We start from the raw sequence: 22,000 nt of genomic DNA, 5'->3' as shown, positions 1-22,000 counted from the left end.
GAATGCTTCTAGACCCAGCTTTTTCGATGACACAATGTCAGAACAGCTGTCAGGGGCTATTTTAGATTCAGTATCTTGTCCAAGGACACTTGTGGAATGCAGCCTGGAGGTGCACCATCAACCCTTAAGTTAGTCTACGACCCTCTGTACCTCCTGAGCCACAGCTGCTCAGGAACATAAAGGAGCAGGAGAGAAGGGTTAATGGTGTGTACCGCTCAAAGCGCTTTACAGTACAGTTTTTGCCATTCACACACACAACAGTGCATCCACGTGGAGCACTTTTTCTATGAAAAGGGACAATTTGGTGTTCAAATACGATGTGGGGTTCAAGGACGCTTTGGCATGTTGAATGGGGAAGACTGGAATCAAACCGATGATCTTCTAGGGGTTGTCATAAGGCCGGTTTTGAGAAGTTAAATGTAGGTTTGGTAGCATAGCATAGGTAAGAAAATGGACTTAAGAATCATTAGAAGACAAAGTTGTCAATAACACTTTTTTATTGATATTAGTTCTCAAGTCTTGCAGAAGTTTTTCCACAAAAACATCTTCTGTTTATCTGGAAAACTCAACTCTTCTCCTTTTTATTCATTTAAGTTGCTGAACACAGCCAAGCACTGCAATTCAAATACTGTATTGACTAAACAAATTTTTATGATTTTTTTTTCTGCAAGCTAAATTGTGTGGCAACTTGCAAAGTTCAGTGTACAGACAATCTGATGCAAATTTCTGTTGCATGCAGTTTTTTTGTGCTGAAGCAGCCGGATTGTGTGGTGTCCACCTTCTTCACTTTATGGCTGGTATGAAGGAGGAGTGCCAGGGGCCTCAGTTGTATAGAAAGCTTCCGATTATCTTTACCGCCGGTTGTTATCTCCCAAAAAGAACAGAACAAGCAGGCACAATAGTATGCAGATATTATATCTCTTCTCTCTTTCGCTCGCTCTGTTGTAGAATCATTCGCTTTCATAGTGGATATCAGCTTTTGAAAGTCAGTGATGCTCATGGACCTTGAGGAGGTTGTCTGAAAGCAGCTTCAACAACAAAGTGATAAGCTCTCCTCCGTTATTGCATTACTACCAGTGAGACTTTGCCTTGACTCTGTTCCCATTGTAATGGGTAACACGGTTTCTATTGATTGTTCTTTCCTGACATCAGAGAGACAATACAGGGTGTTCAGAGCATGCAGCTTTACAATCCAACCATGTTAACCTGCACCAGACCTGGATGTAGTTTAATAATATTCATGTGTGTCTAAAAAATCACTACTAAATGAGTCTTAAGTGACTTTCAACATTGTGCAATCATGAGTTTGTAGCACTGTTTAAGCAAAGTATAAATGTGTATTTGTACCTGGATCGAATCTTATCTCCTGTGCAAAGTCCACGGGTGTAAGCCCGGGTCAGGGCCTTCGATCAGCTGAGCTCAGCACTGCTATCCCCTCTCTCTGTGCCATGTGGATGATAATGATTTCATTAACTATGTATGTGAAGTATAGTATATATATATATATATGGTTCCATGTACCTTTTACATAAGAGCGATTTCCTGCTTTGGTACCTCAGCTGTGCTCAGAGTGTGGGAGCAGATGCACAGACACGAATGTGTAACCAGAACAGAAAATGGCAGTTTTTGTTGAGAGTATTTTTGCAGACTCAGGATAAGGAGTTAAAGTTGCATTCGGATTTTGTAAAATTGCTCCCACACGTTGGCAAGTGCATAGCAGCAGATATTTACGGCATTTAATTATTGATGTTACACTGTCTTGGCTCTTGTGGAAAACATTGGATTGCATGCAACGGGAGCAAAGTATAAAAAAAAAAGCTCTGCTGATTGGCTGATCAGTAGGTTGTACCCATGATACATTGCCCCTACGCTACATCAACAGGCCTCTTATGAAAATTATCTCGAGCAAGCTGGTAGTGCTGTCGCCACACTCTCTCTCTCACACACACACACACACAAACACACACACAGACACACACACACACACACACACACACACACACACACGTCTGCCTTGTTCCAGCTGTCTCCTACATGCTCTCCAGCAACACCCCATTCATTCACATGCTCACCATGTGTGACCTGCTGCCCTGGATTACGCTCTCCTACTTGGTCACACATATTTGCGTACACAAAAAACATTTGTATGTGTGCATATTGATGCCCCACGTCACACTACATTTTGACAATACATGCAAATAAGTTGTTTGCACTAAACAGCACTGAGAACACTTTGCTGCTAAAGGACTTTGGATTCAAAACTAAGCTCAGAAAGGCAGAAATTCAGTTCAAACATTGATGTAAAAAATTGGCTCGAGTCTCAAGTTGATAAAAAATATCTGAATGAGTTTTTATGGTCAAAATGGCAATTTTCATGCTTAAAGTTTGCTAGTGGGTCGGTGTAAGGATTGAAATGTGTATGTCTGTCAGTCAGTCAGTCAACCACTGTGATCCAGACTGAAACATTTGAACATTTTGTACAGACATTCATGGTTCCAGGGTTGTGTATCCCTGACTTTGGTGATTGTCTGACTTTTCACCTTATATCACTTGATCAAACTTTTTACTTTATTCAGTCAAATGCATTACAGTCTAGCTGATGTATCAGAACGACATCTTGCACAGATACAACCGGATATTAGTTTTAAATAATGTCTCAATTAATCCAGTACTTTGGACCAAATACCTGCAAAATGTATGACCTTCCAATCAGCCTCAGCTTCACATTGTTTCTTACTAGCAAATGTTATCATGCTGACCAACTAAATAGTAAATGTGGTTTCTGCACACTATCAATGTAGCCCGATCAACTACAACCATTTATCATAGCTGCTCTTGATGGTGGCTGATCAAGCAAACACAGCGGCCCTTTTCATCATCTCTTTCTCTCTTGCTCTCTCTCTCTCTTCACGGATGTAACACTCACTAAACTGATCAGGGAAGTGCTGATAACAGCAGGACCTTCCATCAAGCCACAAAGTACAAAACTCTACAGTACAAAGGCTAATGAATGACCAGGCGGGTGCACTACCTTTCTACCTGCTCAATTTCCTGTAAACTTAATAGTCTAGACTGGCACACAGTGGAAAGCAGCTAGATCAAACAACCCCGTTAAATTCAATATTGAACCCATGTCTGTTTGCACATAGTTCTAAAACTGTTGAATATGGCAATTGAACTGTGTCGCATTATACAAATAGGAGAGTCTGTTGTTTCAATGGTGTGGACACATCTATAGGAAAACTTGTATAGGGCAGTTTGCAAATGCAGTTAAATAATTACCTTCATGAAGGTACGATCTGTTTACTGCACTTGTGTATTAGACTGTATTAGTCCTAAGGAGAACTCAGGCAGCAGCTAATGTCTTATGCAGAAGAGTCTAATATAGACTTGATGCATCAAGGAGACCCGAAGCTGGAACAACATACAAATGGAAACAGTGTAACATCAGCAATTATCACCCCAAAGCCTGAAGATGTCTCACACGGCATCCCTATTTATCTCCCTCACTTTGCATCACCCTTTCCAACACAGATCTTGGAAAGGCTAAAATTGCTGTCACTCTCAATGTTACATGAAGGTGTTTGCGTCCTATTGGATAGTTAAGCATAAAGTGTGCATTTAAACTACGTTGTTTCCTTACATCTTACCTTACGTGAAATAGGCAAAAGAGTTGGAGTTTGGTGACTCTCTGTCTGGGGCATCTGAGTTAGATATGAAAGTCCATGAGCATAGGCACTACAATGTACAGCTAGTCTGCACTTTATCTATAACCAGACCTTGAGTATTGCTTGAAAAGAGAAGGGAGTATGTTTGCAATTAGACAGGCACTATGCTTATAATGGTATTGTGCAGATGTAATATGTGAGGATGGTCAGAAATTCCTCAACCCAGGGGTGGGGGACATCTGATATGCTCCTGACGTGCCACTTACTAACACTCCTGGACAAATAACTGGCCCTTCTGTATAAATTGTGGCCTATGACTTAGAATAAATCCAAAGGTCACAATGGTATTAATTCAAATTAAAAAAGAAATAAAAAAATACTTGTCTGGTCGACTGGTCTGTATGTGATTTTTGTCTTTTATAAAAACTTCTTTTAATTGTTTTTATTCTATTTCATTTATACTTCATTATTTGTAACCAAATGCTCCTGGAATGAAATGTGCTTTGGATATGCTTACTCGCTAATAAACTGACGTGCACGCGCGGTCAATAAACCAGATGCTAAAATCACTGGCGACACCTCGGGAGCGCGCGCTGTCAGTTACATTGACTTGCCTCGCACGGGCACGCGCACGCCTCGGACCTCCTCTCGCGCTGCCACGCCGGGGCTCGTGCACCGTTTTAAAGCAAACACGCGCAGTGGGTCGCTCGCACTCTGCCAGAAGACAGGACCCGGTGAGGAGTCGCTCTTTCTGCCCCCCCCCTCTCTCCTGTCGTCACCCCCATTGTCCTGGTTGCTTTGCTGCCCTGTTTTCTTCAGTTCCTCACGGTTAGCTACCTCCGGTCATGTATCGGTATTTCGGGGAGCTGCTGACCCGCTCGGCGGGGAGCGCCCTGGCCTCGGGGTGCGTGGACTCCGCTCTCCCGGCGTCCGCGTCCCTGATGCGGGTCCGCCACTATGCCGACGCGGCCGAAAAGCCCGACGACCCCAACTTCTTCCGCATGGTCGAGGGCTTCTTTGACCGCGGCGCCTCCATCGTGGAGGACAAGCTGGTGGAGGACATAAAGACCAGGGACACCCCCGAGCAGAAGAGGCACCGTGTGCGGGGCATCCTGCGCATCATCAAGCCCTGCAACCACGTCCTGAGCGTGAATTTCCCCATCAGGAGGGATAACGGAGAGTGGGAGGTGATCGAGGGGTACCGCGCCCAGCACAGCCAGCACAGGACTCCCTGCAAAGGAGGTAAGACCTGCGGCAGACCCCTACCCAACACTGGCCCCTCTGCTAGTTAGCCTCAGCCAGCTACTTAGCATGAGTTAGCAGCAACGTTAGCCCTCTAAAGGCACAAAACACAAGGAAGTCAACTGCTGGAGCTCACTGCAACACACACACACACACTCAACCACTGGTTTCATCCGGAGCTAACCGCCCTCACATCAGAGTATAAACTCCGGCGGCTTTAACTGAGACTTTCCGGGTAGTTTGCAGTGACCTTCCTGCTCACCTGTGGCTGTTGATTCCTGGCCCGAGGGCCACCAACGATCTAGCATTAACCTGTTTATCTCCGTCAATCTTAACAATGAACTTACTAATGCATCGTTTTGACATAATTTTCTCCTTATTCATTGGTCGGATCTCCAGATTTGGATGGACGCACCCATTAAAATCGATTTCCTGCCATAACCAACGTCCTCTATTCATATTCAAAACTAATGTATGGTGTGATGGAGAGGGCAGGACCCAGGTGTTATGTCCTTGAGCATTTCCAGATTTAGCATCCCCACATTTGCTGCACAGAACACATGGTTGGAGCCATTGCACATGTCCTTGGAATCAAAGAAGGCTGAAAAAATCCGAAAAGCAGAGCTTCTACACTGATTAGGATCCTCTCCATTATATAGTCAAATACTCATCTACTTTATGCAGGAGCTGTCAATACTGTGTGTCAGGCTAAAGCAGAATATTTTATAATATCCTTTATGCTCCATGGCCAGAGTTCAAGGTTCAGAGCCGGAGCATTATGGGTTTTCTGCTTAAGTGCACTCTGGGTAAATTGGGAGTGGAGCTATGATGAAGACAGGAGGTGTGTCAGCCTTGGGGATGGGGGGTGGTCGTGTTTCCAGGAACTCCTATTTGTCAGTGGTGTGACAGGCGGGGGAGGGGGCTGTGGACAGGAGGCTAGCGAGGTGGAAAAGAGGCATGCCTTTCAGTCAGCGCAGTCAAAGGGCAGGTTTGAATGGTACGGAGCTGACATTGGCCTGTTATTAACACCACCAAACCCTCTACTGCAGCCGTGTAACGTGGCGAGTGAAAGGCCTATTCTGGGGGGAGGCCGATTTAGACTGAAGACGTGCACTTTCCTTAATGGGCCGTGCACAGCGATATATTGTTTTAAAGGACGCATTCCTGTAAGCGGAATCAGAATGTCCTCATCTACCCGACCCTGATAAAGTATCCATTACACCTCAGCAAAGCACTTATCACTAATGCATCAGTGCACCCATTGATGAATTTGCAGCACCACGCACTAGACAGCCGGTTAGCAGTGTGAAATGCAGGGGGAAATCTGAGTCAAATCAAACCTCAGTTATACCGCGCAAAACCTTCTCGATACCTTTCATGAGAGCGAGAGAGGTGCAGAGTATCACCACAATCCAAAGCTCTATCCAAACCCTGCTCGGCAATAGAAGTCATCTATAGCGTTGGTGTTACTAGAACGTGTTACTTCCGGTCTCGTGTTGCTTAATTTAGATCACAGAAACAGCTAACCAGTTGTTCCAATGGCTGACCACACAAATCACTGAATGTGTTAACTTTGATTTCAAACTTATATAGTGTCAAAGAAAAATTGGAACTCGTTTCGCAATTTGCTGGAGTTATACTGTCTTTTACACAACAAAACATGCATCACAGTGAAACCACAACTTCTCTCTTATCTTAACTTGCGCTACATATAAAAAAAACTGTAGAGCTCATTGATTCAAGTGGTTCAGTAAACATCATTGATATGGTGCACAGACCCTCAGTTGTGGTCAGATCAAAAGTGCAAAGGCTGTTTCTGTGTGTGCACATTGAGGGCCACATAGAGCAACAGCTGCATTCTACTGAGTGAGCGTCTGGGGCTATACAGTAGGGGAGTGTTGCTTATGCCGCATAGCCAGCCTTAGCATTACCATCTATTTACTTACCAGTTAAACATGAGCATTGTTAATTCAGTATCCAATTTCCTTTCATTACTCACCAACAGTCGTTGAAAGCAACATCCCTGTTAACGTGTATTTGTGTTACTTGTTTGCTTCTCATGAGGTTAGTATCCTAACATGCTATCCTCAGCTTGTTCAGCCCATCCTGTCACTTTTTTTTATTAGTAAGCCATTGTTGTCCAAGCTGCCCATTCAGCATAAAATAATCTCTTATGGTTTACACACTTCCAGAGGAGAGTTTTGTGACAAGTTGCTCCACAGTACGCGCCACTAAAGATCTGTTTAGTCAACATCCTTCTCCTTTCTGTGCAGAAGTGGAATAGATTCTTGGCATAAATGTATGTCATGTGGAAAACACAAGTTCAGCATTTTGTGAAAGTTGCATAGGTATGTTATAGAAGTTAAAGACCTTTGAATAAACTCAGACTTGCATATATCTACAAACGTATACCATACACACATGAAGTGGTATGTGCTTGCTGAGGAAAAATGAACAGGATTAAAGTGGTATTTATGAAGCAATTACTATTAAGATTCAATCAACCAAACACACCTTAATCTAAGCCATTGCTTTAAAAGGAGTGTAGCAATGCAGCCAAGAGGCTCTGACTCACAAAGCTCCATTTTGTGAGGTCTTGTGAAAAAAATCCAGCTCATCTGACTGCAGTGGAAACTCTGAATTTCAGCGTGGCCTCAGTTTATATGAAAAAAGTCTGCCCTTCCAATTCAGAGGAATGTGTTTACAGACGTGTTTTGATTTCTTGTTGCTGGGATCGGCTCTTGGTTGGGTGGATACATGGTTAGATGGTTGGTTTGTTGGGGGATGGGCTGGCAGCTAGGCTTATTCTTTTTCCCCTTTTTAATTTGATCACTGTGCCCGAGATTGTCCTCCACGGTCGGCCTGAGGAAACTCAGCTGATCTGTGGATGAATGGCGGGGAAGATGAAGGGGAAACTACAACAGCACTCTACAAGATGAGGCTTTGTTTCAGGATGTCTGATCTTTTCCTCGTCTATTCCAAAATCCCAGTAATAACAGACTCGAGATGAGAGGCTCTGACTGTTAGCACACACATAAATAATGCCAGTAAGTGGGGGTTTTTGCATTTCCTGTGTTTTTGCTCGTGGTTGGAACACATGCAATGACACACAGGGCTTTCTTCTCCATTGAGATTCTGCAGTCCCCTCTTTGTGGCGTTTGCCCTTGGATTCCTCCGCGTATGCTAACTCTGGATACACTATATTTGGTATCACTGTCAGTCTCTCTCTCTCACACACACACACACACACACACACACACACACACACACTGTTCTGGTATGGCCTGGCCGGCAGCTGGCTATTTGATAGCGTTTTTACGCTGCGTTGGGGGTAGATCCACACATGTTACACTTGCAACGGCAGTAAAGTCAAGACAGCAGGAAGAAATCACTGCAGCTTGCGGGCTGGGGTCAGAATGGAGGGCTGGGATTGGCTCACTCGGTCTCCACCCGCCCACCTCCGTTACTGTGGCTGTCAAACACAATCAGTGATCTCTGACCGGTTTATGTGCTCTTGTGCAATTGTGGATGACATACTGAAAGCAATCATTGGTCCAGTCTTTGATAGTACTATTCTGTTGTTGAGATACACATGTAATGGTGTTTGTAAGGGCCATTTATCTTAAATATTATTCTGTAAAAATACCCCAACTCCATTTGAATGACTTGAATATGATCACAGAAGCCCTTTTTGTGCATTTTCCTTGATGTGCATTTTTTTTTGTAAGGTCACATTTTAAACTTCCCTCTGTATGTTTCCTCAGGTATCCGTTACAGTACAGAGGTGTCTGTGGATGAGGTGAAAGCCCTGGCCTCTCTGATGACCTACAAGTGTGCCGTTGTCGGTAGGTATTGAAGTCTAAGCTTTCCACAAAGCCTCTTAGTTCTTATCTCCTGATCTCTACAATTTCTTTTTGCGCTTTCATCTCTTTTACGTTTAATGTTCAAAAGCAATCAGGACCATTTGACAGCATGTTAGGTTATCGGTCATGTAATGCTAGCAGAGAATAGGAATCAATCTTTAGTTTTGCTTTGTCGTCTTCTAACTACACATTAAAAATGCAGCTCTGCCTGCGTATGTTGTTGTCTTGTGTGTTGGCTAAAGCATATCCACATTATGTTCCTGTTTTTTTTTTCCAGATGTGCCGTTTGGGGGAGCCAAAGCTGGAGTCAAGATCAACCCCAAGAATTATTCTGTAAGGCTCCTAATATCAGTCCTTCCTCGCCTACGCTCAACACGCACATGTGGAGATTTACAGCAATGTTTTGCCTGTGTGCTGTTATGCTTAAAGCGAGACAGTCCAAGAGGAGATCTTGAGGCTGGCAGTCATATGAGGAAGATCAGTTTCACTGTGTCTCTCACATCCAAACAAACCCCAGAGGATGATCCAACCAAACAAGAATGCACAAGCCAGGGCTGCAGAATCTCACCCCTTCATTTTGTATTTCTCCTCCATTGAATGGAGAGAGATCAAGTTAAATTTAAAACCTGGAAGAACTGCAGTGCCAGTAAATGAAGATAAACAGTGCAATGTTCACATTCTTTCAGTGAGGATTCCCAGGCTTTTATATGATTGATCATAGGGAATTTAGTCCATCTATTGATCGCAACTTTGAGATGAACAGATTTAAATTTCATCGGCTGTTATCAAAGGAGCTGGAGCTTCTTTCTAAATATCTGATGACATATTACTTTATATGGAACTGCCACTGTTTTTTTTATTGACCTCTACTGTCTGTGTGTCCATTTATAGGATAATGAGCTGGAGAAGATTACAAGGAGATTCACCATTGAGCTGGCCAAGAAGGGATTCATTGGTGAGATTTTTTAATCAATAGTCTTAAAACGTGTTACTCAAAAAGTTATAAATTGTTTTATAAATTATTCTGTGAGTGATTATTTATCGTTGTGATGGAAATCTGTAAATACAAGAGGCTGGAAACAACAAATTTATCTACGTGTATTTAATAAGGGGCTTTCTGCAGAAAGGATCAACACAGGGAAACCACAAGGGTCTCAAAGTGAGGATGCAGAACAGTGAAAAACACAGATCTTATATAGGAGGACTGAGGGCTGTCCCTCTGAACCGCTTTTTATTTGTTTGCTTTGAAAGATGTGTTCAAAGAGGTGTAGTGATGAATATTACCTGAGAGAAGCAAACATCTCCTGTCATCTAGTGCTGTTTATTCAGGTTGGGGTAGCTCAGGGTGTGCCTGTGTCAACTGTATAGGGAGACAATAGTGGTGTCAAAAGGAAGAGAAAAGGGATTGAGATCGAGTTTCACTGTGAATCTCATGTGTTCAGGTGGAAAAATCTGAAGGGAAAAAGCGTATATTCTGTATGCCGATGTTGAAAATGTAGTTTAAGTTTTAGGTTAAGTTTACAACCAGATCAGCAGGTTAACAGCCCCCATACAGGCACATTCTTCACCCCTGCCTGGATGCAAGTTAGTGTGCTGTGCAAACACAGCACTGAGTAATATAACAGTCTGTTATTTGTGTATATTGATATTTTATATGCTTGTAAACAAACAGTTGTTTCATTTGGTGAGGTTTTATACAAGGCCCTTCACTGGTGAATTCATACATACACCCTGCAGGCGAAGCAGTACCCACTTCACATTCTCTACTCTATTGTGTCACTGTGAGTGTAACATGGTCAAACTGCCCCTATTGAGAGGTTGGCTCATTATTTTCTTACTCTCAGTACTCCCCTCCCCCACATCTCTGCATGCCTGCCTCTGTTTTTGAACCTTGTTGCTGGATGCCAGCCCGAGGGCAAGTGTATATACAGTATGACAAAATGTCTTGTGCTTCATGTTTCTGTCATCCAATACTGTGCTGTCAAGGACAACGTTTATTCAAATTTGTTACGATCTGCAGAGGTACACAGTCGCTGGCACACTTTACAATGCTCTCCCTTCTTGTACCCTCTTTTCCTCTCCTACACGATCTCCGTTCACCAGGACCTGGCATCGATGTCCCTGCCCCAGACATGAGCACAGGAGAGAGGGAAATGTCCTGGATTGCCGACACATATGCCAACACCATTGCACACACTGTGAGTTCTCAGACATAGGAATAGAAATGCGTGCTTCGGCTGGTTCTTTTGGTACGAATCGGAAAATGGGCCAAATGGAAAAACAAGGAGTGACTCACATGTAAACCATGAACAGTGGTTTCCTGCCTCTCCCTTCCCATTAGGGAGACATTCCTGCTCTCTTGAAGTCAGTTTAGCAGGCAGAGGCCTGTGTGTGTTATCAGTTAATCCTTATGCTATCAAAAACCTGTCGAACTGATAATATTTGATCAGAGATAGGAAATATTTACCCACGTTTGTGTGTATTATCAGAATGTTCTTATGCTTATAGCAGCTGTTAAAAGTTTCATCCAACTGCCACAAGTTATAATTCTCAAAAACTCGAACATGATATGGATTTAAAGCAGGTTTTAGGTCTGGGATATTCAGAAAAGTTTTGGGAAAAGCGAACTGCAGTGTTATGAGAATCCAAATGACTCATCCAGGGCTGGACTGAAACAATAATTCATGGCAGGAATTTGACTCCAGGCCAAACTCACGCAAACCATCAGACTGCTAACTTTGTAGGCTAATTCCATTCTGATGTGTTGAACGAGCACCAGTAATAAGTTTGTCCCCTATGTTCATATGGAAGGAAAGTTATCCAGTTTGCACAATGAAAAGATGGGGACTACCAATGAAGTATGAAAGCATGTAGGTTCAGTTATAGATATTTTAATTATAAGAGAAATTGGAGGCCACACATGAACAGTCATAGCAGAAAATCCCACGGTAGCTAAGTTAATATAACATGAATTGAAGAACTCTCTCTGTCCTACTCTGAACGAGGGTAAACAAAAGTCAGACATGGCTTTCTGGCCACAACTCTTCATTCCTCTGACCTGTCATCAATGATGGATGATAATTATTATTAATGGTCGTTACCCAACCCTGCAACAACAGTGTGGCAACACACATGACTGTTAGCAGAAGCCTATCAGGGGTAGCCTTTATGCACAGCTAAAGTTGGTCCTTCCCTTATGTAGAATCCGATGTATCATTGGTCCTCTTCATCAAAATAGTGCTCATTTTTTCCTGCGCTCATTCATTTTATTTGCCTTTTTTGGTTACCAGTGAGTCGATCAAGAAATGGGGTTTTGCTGGAATCTATCTGATAAACAGGTTCCTCAATAGCTACTATATGTATTGTTTTATTACATTTTATGAACTTAAAATCTGATTAAGGATTTCATGATCTGTAATTAATATACATCAAGCACCCTTGCATATCCATGTCACTAAACCATGATTAAGTCCCACTCCTTTCTCATTGACACTTGATTCCCCTTTCCACTCTAGTTCTTTAACCTACTTTCACCTTATACAGTCACAGTGACTTTAAGAGTGTGTGACACACTCCTGCTCTGGGAATCTGAGTGCAGAGGATTATGGGTAATGAGTAGTGTGCGCTGATGTTCTGTCAACCATTGTCTGGAACTGGAACTACTCAACCTCTTAGAAGATGCATGCCAACGGGGCCATCACATGCTTTTTTTAAAAATCTGACTCGATTCAAGAATTCATATTAAATTGAGAATGAGTGAAAGCTTTAGAAGTTGCTGTGGCTCACTGGAACACACAAAATGAGTCTTTAAGAAAATGTTAACTATACTCGTGCTGTTTGCATAATTTTCTAGTCTGATGTTTGTCTTCTGACCTTCCTCGCCCGTGTTTACAGGACATCAACGCTCACGCATGTGTGACAGGAAAACCCATCAGTCAGGGAGGAATCCACGGACGTATCTCAGCCACTGGCCGTGGAGTTTTCCATGGTATCGAGAACTTCATGAATGAGGCGTCCTACATGAGCATGGTTGGTCTGACCCCTGGCGTCCAGGACAAGACCTTCGTCATCCAGGTACACAAACTAACGCCTACATACGTGGTATGATGACAGTGGAAACATTTAGCTCAAGAGGAAATGTACCGCCAATACTGCAGGGTTTAAGATTTCATTTGAAAGCACAATGAGGGGGCTTTAGAGCTGCGTCTCAATCAGAGCTGTGCCATCTGTTCTACTCTGGCCCTGATCTCCTCACACCAAGCAGCGGCAGGAAACTGAAGGAGTTCCCCTTCTTTATTAATGGGAAATGATTCAAAGGAAGTAAGACAGCTCTGTTTCGATTGTTGCTGCTTGTCGAGCATAACGAAATGAATCTGTTATGTTACTGAACTTGATATTTTAGTTGTGTGAAGGATTAAATAATCAGTGGAATGCTCCGATCACAAACATTTATTTTGTATAACGCAACAAAATGGAAAAATCTTAATCGGCGTTAGAAAGAAACAAAGGTGAGGTGCAAAGAACCATGGGAAGGGCTTTCTTTCCCTGAGTGTACCATTTTAAACAGTACGTATTTAAGAAGAGAAGCAGCAGTTTCACTTCCACTCGTCACATGGCCTCGCCTCGTGTGCTATGGACACAAAGACACACTGACAAATGGCAACCTCTCGACATCGGCCTCCGCGGCTTTCCTCGCATACTGTATTTACCACTTTTGCATGACAAAAACTATAATCTGACATTCTTGATTGACGACCCTGTATGGTGTGTGTCTGTAAGGAGGGCTACACCCTGTGTAACCTTCTCACACTTAAAAGAGGCTGTGCTTATACTTGTTTGCACATGGAATTATTGTTTCTTTGTTTTATACAGATTGTCAAACAGGCACATTTTCTCAGCAGTTATAAAACAATTAGGTTTTGGGAGAGGGTATTCGAATGATGGTGGGGGGGGGATTGAGGAGGTGAAGAGGCGGCAACAACAGATGAATCATGACGAAAGTTCAGCTTATCCCTCTCCGTGTGTATGTGTGGATTACGTTGTGCTGAGATTAGATTTGCTAAGCGATATATTCGTAAGAGAGGACATAGCCGATCTTGTTCTTACTCCTATCGCACTTGATTTATTTAATTTTATATATATATTTTTTTTTAATAAAAATTAGGGCATTTATATACAGTAAATGATTAACCATATCACCTACCCACCATCTTATCTGATTTAATCAGCAGGCTCCAGCACTGATGTACTTTCAATGATGACACATTTTACTTTGTAGCCAGTTAACATCCTGTGTTTTTATTGTATCTATCCTGTCTCCATTTCCAGCAAACATAATCAAATATACCCAACTTGTCTGACGTCTCCTTTTAGCTCATATTATAGCAGATGATGATGGTGCTGTTATAACCTCAGCAGGCCACATGGTGGCACCAGAGGCTATAGTTACTTGGAGCTGAGCTATACTTTATGGTTGAAGAAAATTTGTATAATTTATATATACAGTATGTTTACTATTTATACAACTTAATGATGACCTTCTTGCCGTGACTTTTCACAGGGCTTTGGTAATGTGGGTCTTCACTCCATGAGGTACCTGCACAGGTTTGGGGCCAAGTGTGTAGGCATCGGTGAGATCGATGGATCCATCTACAACGCAGACGGCATCGACCCTAAGCAGCTGGAGGACTACAAACTGGTACCAGCACAGTTTTTGTGTCTCACTGATTCATTCTCATTAAACAGTATTTCTGTCAGATGGCATTTCTTCTTCTGGAAATAAACATTATATTTAACCTCCTTTTTCTCTGTGTCTCTGCAGCAACATGGCACCATTGTGGGCTTCCCAGGAGCCAAACCCTACGAAGGGAGCATTTTGGAAGCCGACTGCCACATCCTGATCCCTGCTGCTGGAGAAAAGCAGCTCAACCGGAATAATGCCCGCAGAATCAAGGCCAAGGCAAAGAATAATTTTGATCTACCCTTATATCATTATGTGGATTGATAGGAGTGCAGTCATCTTAAGTTCCGTTTGGTTGGTGTAGATCATTGCTGAGGGTGCCAACGGTCCCACCACCCCAGATGCTGACAAGATCTTCCTAGAGAATAACGTGATGGTTATCCCTGTAAGTAGAACATTTCTACACTGTTTTTACTTATTTTTAGAATCAAAAAGGATTATTTCAAACAGGCAGATCCCTCTGACTGAGTGTTGTTTTACTCTTCAGGACATGTACCTGAATGCTGGTGGTGTGACGGTTTCCTATTTCGAGTGGCTGAAGAATCTTAACCATGTCAGCTATGGAAGACTGACCTTCAAATATGAGAGGGACTCAAACTACCACCTGCTCAGTGAGTACAAGACGACTGCTTTGTAATTCTTGCACTATCTACCGACAGCTGAAATAAGCTTTTAGAACACAGCATGAAGAAACCAATTAGTCTTCTGATATCTTGTTTCCCTCTCCCATGTTCTCTCTTATAGTGTCTGTGCAGGAGAGTTTGGAGAGGAAGTTTGGCAAACAGGGGGGACCCATTCCCGTCGTACCCACTGCTGACTTCCAGGCCAGAGTCGCTGTGAGTAACATCTACTGTAATTTATATAGCATAACCAATCAATTAACAGAACAGTTAAATAATTTGAATCGCTAGCTCTGATAGCATCAGGAAGTGCTTTTCAGTAGAAGTAAGTTTTAAGAAGACACTTGAAAGGTGACACTGACTCAGACGACTTAATATACTTGGGCAAGTTGTTCAAGAGCTTCGAGGTCCAGTGTGCAAAGGCTTGGCGCCATTTAGTTTGTAATGTGGTCTCTGGGATAGTGAGGAGACCTGAGGGGAGAATCTCGTGCTACGCAAAGGTTCATAAGAGATTTAATGGACTAAGACTGACTGTGTGTTTAACACTCGTTTGTCTCTGCAGGGTGCCTCTGAGAAGGACATCGTTCACTCTGGATTGGCCTACACCATGGAGAGATCTGCTCGGGTAAGTGAACCCACAGGTGCCATTTTTAGTAAACTGGTATGAGACATTAGACCCTCCATATCAAAGATCTTCAAAGGTTTGTGGTTCTACAGCTTTTTCTGTCAAAATTTCTATCGACCAATAAAACTACTCAAGGAGTTTCACCATATCCATTTTGATTTTAAGTAAAGCAATCAAATCTCATCTCAAGTGTAAGGATGCACAAATCTGACTTTCTTGATATGAATTCAATGTATTGGTGCTAAGTAAAATCCGTAAATGACTTACTGTAATAAATCAATAAACACTTGATTTGATTTAGTTCATGTTTTTTTTTTTTTTTCATCTGTGTTCAGGTCATGATGAATGATTGTCTTTGAGATATTCAGGGACTCTTGTGATATGTAGTTCCTAATAAAAATGTCCCTCCTGCCTTTTCAGCAAATCATGCGCACTGCAAGCAAGCACAACCTGGGTCTGGACCTGCGGACGGCCGCCTACGTCAACGCCATCGAGAAGGTCTTCAAAGTCTACAACGAGGCGGGGCTCACCTTCACATAAACGGCAAATCACCAGCCGTACCTCCTCCCCCTCTACCCGCCTGCTATTGATCAGCCTCTCCTGGCATTTTCCATCCATCACACAGCCTTCAGAACATATCGCTATTTACGGCTGCGCTTTGGCTCTTTCCCTCACACACTTGCGCAGCGACACATTGGCCAGCCTGGTATTTACCCTGTGATCTTTGTGCCGCAGATATACTGAATCTTTATCTCTGCTTGAATCTTGTCAAATCCTGTTTGCTTCTGTTGAGGAAAATGCAGATTGTGCACCGTCCTGAGAGAGAACGGGAAAACACCATCCCTCCCTCAGACCCCGTATACATGTTAATGGTGTTGTTGTAAGGCAGCCATGTTCACAGCGCCCCTTTTTGTTTTTTTGTAATCGCTGAACGCATGTGTGACCCTCCTGTTGCAGTCGTCATCACTACAGATGCCTTATTTCAGATAGAGGTCTGCTCTGAGAATGAGCAGTTTTACTTTAATAAAAAGGGATTCAGATGTAACTTCATGTGAATAAGAGAATAGAGTTTATTACCCTTCAGTTTGTCCACTCACTCTTTTGAGGTGTAAAGGTTAGAGGTGAAGTTGCCAAGGTTCAGGATTCCCAACAATGATGTAGTATTTTTCTGCTGTAGTTTTTACCTTTTCAAGATTAAAAAGATGCTCTCCCCCATCTCCTTGTCCCTTTCTTCTTCCTCCTCACCCCGCCGCTTGCTCTATAAAAGCAGCTTCTCCCTTATTCCTCCACTCGCCGAGAAAGGAGCAGGGTGGGAGGCGAGGTGTCACTGTGACCGCCTGATCCCGGCTTTCATTATTTTAATTTTTCTCAATTTTAACCGTCCAGTTCCTCAACATACAAACCATTCTGGAGGAAATTACTTTTTATTTTTATTCATTTTGTGGAAACCAATAAAATGTTCAGAACAATATGGGCGTGTCGTGAGTTTATTTTAATGAGCATCAGGCAATGACTGTTGCTACCGACACTGCTTAGACTTAGCGTTTTGTACTATTTAAACAGATGAATTACAACAAATTAATTGTGCTGTACACTCTGATTTGTTTGAGCTGTTTTAATGCTTAGTTAACAACCTCCCAGCACAGACAAAATAATAAAACAATACAAATATTAAGTTTTGATAAGAAAACAAACAACTTTCTCTGGGACTTGTAGCTCAGTTTTGCACCATGGCCCCTTAGCAAGATAATCTGGCCTAGACTATGATAAGATAACCAAAGCCTTGTATTTTCAGTCAGACGCCTCTTCAATAAACTCTCCACACCATAGCTGGATTTCAACAAAACATTTTTAATTTCACTGGTACTGTTTATAAAATCAGCGAGTCTGCTTTGATGCCAACTTAAACATGGTGTGTGGGTATTTGTGTTTGTGTGTGTGTTGGGGGCGGGGGGTGGTAAGACAGTGTGTTTGTGTGTACATGTTAGTGTAAGAGTGTTGAAGTGTATGGTCTGTGTGTGTGAATGTCAGATTGCTTAATAAGGCAACATGCAGTCATCAGTTTCCATTGGCCTCAAAGTAAAAACACACACCTGCTCCAGAAACACACATACACACACATTGCTGGCTGAAACCGTTCTACGTTAACACACACATATACGCACACACATACAGTGCATACTGACGCGCACACACAGACGAGCAGTGGAAGGTGGCGTTGCACTGAGTGACGAGAGGAGGGAATCGCCTGATTGGCTGAGACAGTCGAGCGGGTCAGAACACCAGTGAGTGTAAAAAAAAAAAAAACTACCCCTAAAAATCCACTACACATCCCAGAATTCAAGCTGTACACAGAACTACACACAAAGCTGAACTACAGTGAAAACACAAACCTTCATCCTGCGCTCTCATTGGACCGATTCCCTTTTATTGAGTGATGGTTCACACAAATCACAGAAATCTGAATGACATCCAGGCTGCTCACTTTTCCTCTATGGCATGCAAGCCGGTTTCACGAACACCAAGAAGCAACTACATGATAATAAGAAATCAACTGCTCATTTTCTGAAAACACCAAAATGTTCCCTTTTGATTTCCACCTTAATCCAAATCCATCCTGACCCGACTCTATCTTTACAATGAAAGAAACATTCAAACCCAAGAATCACTTCTTGATGGTTTTTACACAATTTTCTGGCACATTTTCCACCCTGGTGCATTTGGAAACTTTGATATCCACTAATGTGGTTGAACATATAGATATGAACACTGAATTTTTCTGCCGAAGTTGAAGCACCAATTCTTATTTCATTTGGGAAACACTGGGCTGGATTGGAACAGAAAATAGGAAGATATTCAGGATTTCCAATCACCAATTATAATTTATCATTCAAATATGGTTGTTTGCAGGGATCAAACCATCAGTTATCAATAGCAGCTTGTTTGTGAATATTAAATATCAATTAGAAGACTGTGCCCTGTGCGTTGTTTTCAGGTGAACGACACTGTTAATAACCCTGTTTCTACACGTCGAGGCGAGACACACACTTAAGCCAAACAAAGCCACACGGAAACAGCTGCTACTCTACAGTTTCAACACGTGACGAGTCGTTCTACAAAAATCTCTTCATGCAGTCTACCGGGGCTAACTAACTACTGCACACACACACACGACAGAACGAGATCCGCCATCAACGCACAATTCCCTGCACAAGCGTCCGGAGATTTATTGTATTTTGTTTCATATGCCACAACTGCACATGCATACACACATGAATATATATACTATATATATAGAATATAAGCTTTGGACACGCAGGCACACAAACAGCAGCTCACATCTCCGCCTCAGTCATCCGTTACTGTTGTGCACTGCAGTGCAGAGGCCTGAGTGGATTCTCACAACCACAATCTCCTTTCTGACAGATGACACTGATCGGGTCAGTGTGTGCGTCTGTGCTGGCGTTGGTGGTATGCACTGTGTGTGTGTTTCATGCATGTGTTTCATGAAAGTGTGTCTCTTTTTGTTTGTGTGTGTTCGTGTTGGTATGTGTGTGTGTGTGTCTGTGTGTGAGGTTTCCCCTATAGGTTTGTAGGCGTGGGGGGGCAGTAACGACATCAGGGCTCATATCAGGACGACACTAACACACAGGTGAGTAAGGGGGGGGGGGGGGGTTAAGACGGGCAGTGGAAGAGAAGCTACAGCCTGCAGGGGGTTAGAGGGTGGAGGGGGTGGGGTGGGGTTGGGAGGCAGGGGTGTGTGAGGAGGAGGGGGGGGGATACAGGGGCTGAGGTGCTGCATCTGGAAGAGTCTGTTTTAGTTGATTTGGTTCCGTAGAGTCACAAAAAAATATGTTGAACATCTGGAGTCTGCAAGGGGAAGGGGGCCGGGGGGGCTGCTGGAGAAGACTGGAGGCGGGTGGGGGGGGTCCTGAAGACAACTAATACCCCTGGAAGAAAGGAAAGAGAGAAAAGAAAGGAAAGAGAGGAAAAGATTAAAAGTTGCATCACACCGTAAAAGTAATGGGCACAAGTATTACACATCAAGATCATTTTATCATTTTATCAAAAAGTACTCAAGTACATTTACTCGAGTACTTTTTCTAAAGTATTAGATATTTGCGTTTATTTGCTGCTTTTACAAGCGGGGATCCCTCGTTGCATTTCATATGTTCATCATTAAAAAATAAAGAAAAAACATCAGCTAATAGTATTTTGGTACCTTAAATGAATTTACATTTTTTATATGTATTTCTTTACTATTCTGTGGCAATTGATTTCTTTTAATGAATCATCATTTTGTTTATTAATCTGCAAACTAGCCCCAACTGTCACATGAAGTGAATGTTGTTAAAAAAAAACGACAATACTTCCCATCGAAATGTAGTAGAAGTTAAATATAAGTCATGATCAAGTTAAGTGTAGTACTTGAGTAAATTTATTTACTTAGTACCTCTGAGAAACATTAATATTAATGCTGCACTTAGCCGCAGAAGCCACCTTTAATTTGATTGGACTGAGCTGCTGCATATTCATAAGCCGCACTGTTTAAATTCCATCAGCGCCCTGACTTGTTTCCTTACCTCTCCTCCTTGGCCACCCTGTTCCATCCCTCCATACTCTCCCTGTAGGAGAGGAAAAAGTTTGGAGAATGATAAATTAGACCCGAAAGAGAGGTGGAGGCTTTTCTGTGAGGATGAAAAGAATGAGGCGATGGGCAGGGCGGAGGGCCAAAAGCACTATCGGCCACCTGTCTACCTTTTGTTTTTCACCAGATGTGATATAACGAAGCAGATACAGGGACCATGCTGTCCGGTTGACTCAATAACTCTTTATTGTCATGCTTGAAACACTTTCCAGGGGGCGTCAGTTAGTGGATTAGAGATTGACCTCATGTAAGAGGGACATGAAACCTCTACCTGCCAGGCTCTAGGTACACGGGGCTGGTTCAGCCTGAGCGGTGCATGAAGCTACTGAATGCATGAGTAAGAGCCATGAATTCTGCACTTGGGGCTACATGAAGGAGCTACATGGTTAGAAATGAGCAATTTTAGTATTTGTCGTTGCCTAAACCACGTGAATGAGCAAGCGTCTGAGAGGTGAGAAGACAGTGATCGCAATGTAAGGAAGTTGTTGGATATCAAGTTGTATTTTCATTCTTTTATACTGTAATTCGGTAAAAGCATTTGTCCGAAGCCAAAACACCTTAAGTAATTTGCGTTTTATCTTTTTCTCCTCTCCTCTCCTGACGCTCACCCAGTCTGTTGTGGGCAGTTATTATCTTATATACACTGAATAACCAGCTTTTTAAATCCACCTGTACAATTAATGCAATCCAGTGCAACAAATCCCACCTCAAAACAGAGGTCTGACTCATTACATCACATTGTACAGGTGACCCTAATAAACTGATAACTCTGTGGGTGAAGCATGCGGAGGATCCCCTCTTTGTCTCTCCTTCACCCGAGCCCACCCCGGGGACGACCTATGACCCCCACATTGCTCTGTCCAATAGGCACCTCGTATACAGGCTCCTCCTATCAGGAAAACACAGATGAGACACAAACAGCATAGACGAGAAAAAACGTGAGAACGACAGCGACACAGACACGTGACACGCAATACACAGACACACTGCCACAAAGACGTGCATGAAACACAAACACACAAAACGTTAGATGTTCATACATCTATGAGGGTTGACAAGTCTTCAAATCTTATTGGTTCAAATTACATTGGACCATCTTTTAGACAGAATTTTACAATCCTAAATTTAGTCATGACTGAAAACAAAAACAAATTATGAATAAAGTACAAATATATACGAGTTAGATATAAATGGCATTTTATGGACAATATATTTAGGAAATAACTAGAAAGGACATTTTAAAGATGCCATTTTAAACTTCGGCATTATTCTCTATTCTTTCTAAAGGTTTCTAAGCAATAATGTGTTTATTCACAATAGATCAAAATTTCAAAAACATAATAATTGGATTTAAAAAAAGTCTTTAGGCCCTCTTATGGTGCCACTAGTGGCAAATTACTTAAACCTGTTGAAGCCAATTGGTTTCACCCAATATTGCCATGATTACTGACCTGGTTGATCAACCCGGTTGATGCAGCGACGTTCTCTACGCCCTCCCCACCCGCCTGTAACACCTCGTTGGTTCCGGCAACCCCTGCGTCTCCCACGATGTTGGTCTGGTCCACGGTCCTGTTGGCCACTGGTAGGCAGAATA

The 22,000-nt window shown here is 42.7% G+C and overlaps 2 protein-coding genes across 3 annotated transcripts in view; one reads left to right on the top strand and one right to left on the bottom strand.

The window, feature by feature from the left end:
- Window positions 1-4,382: 4,382 nt before the first annotated feature.
- glud1b (glutamate dehydrogenase 1b) lies at window positions 4,383-17,229 on the top strand. The gene is made up of 13 exons (XM_062378821.1): window positions 4,383-4,910; window positions 8,675-8,755; window positions 9,051-9,106; window positions 9,665-9,728; window positions 10,877-10,971; window positions 12,668-12,847; window positions 14,334-14,471; window positions 14,595-14,732; window positions 14,818-14,898; window positions 15,001-15,124; window positions 15,258-15,349; window positions 15,696-15,758; window positions 16,179-17,229. The coding sequence occupies exons 1-13, from the start codon at window positions 4,514-4,516 to the stop codon at window positions 16,296-16,298; spliced, it is 1,629 nt and encodes a 542-aa protein (XP_062234805.1). The 5' UTR covers window positions 4,383-4,513; the 3' UTR covers window positions 16,299-17,229.
- Window positions 17,230-19,486: 2,257 nt separating this feature from the next.
- The window catches only part of sncgb (synuclein, gamma b (breast cancer-specific protein 1)), an 8,153-nt gene continuing 5,639 nt past the window's right edge, over window positions 19,487-22,000 (bottom strand). Inside the window, exons 3-6 of one of the 2 annotated variants that reach the window (XM_062378822.1) lie at window positions 21,858-21,985; window positions 21,278-21,295; window positions 20,342-20,383; window positions 19,487-19,708 (exon numbers count right to left, since the gene is read on the bottom strand). In XM_062378822.1, the coding sequence (XP_062234806.1) occupies window positions 19,700-19,708; window positions 20,342-20,383; window positions 21,278-21,295; window positions 21,858-21,985 (197 nt within the window). In that variant the 3' untranslated portion in view covers window positions 19,487-19,699. The remainder of the gene's footprint in view (window positions 19,709-20,341; window positions 20,384-21,277; window positions 21,296-21,857; window positions 21,986-22,000) is intronic. The other variant, XM_062378823.1, reaches the window with a different exon arrangement.

Source organism: Platichthys flesus, chromosome 20 (genome assembly GCF_949316205.1).
Source record: "Platichthys flesus chromosome 20, fPlaFle2.1, whole genome shotgun sequence".
Classification (NCBI taxonomy): Eukaryota; Metazoa; Chordata; class Actinopteri; order Pleuronectiformes; family Pleuronectidae; genus Platichthys; species Platichthys flesus.
The sequence above is the reverse complement of the archived record's forward strand: the minus strand, read 5'-3'. Positions and strand labels throughout refer to the sequence as shown.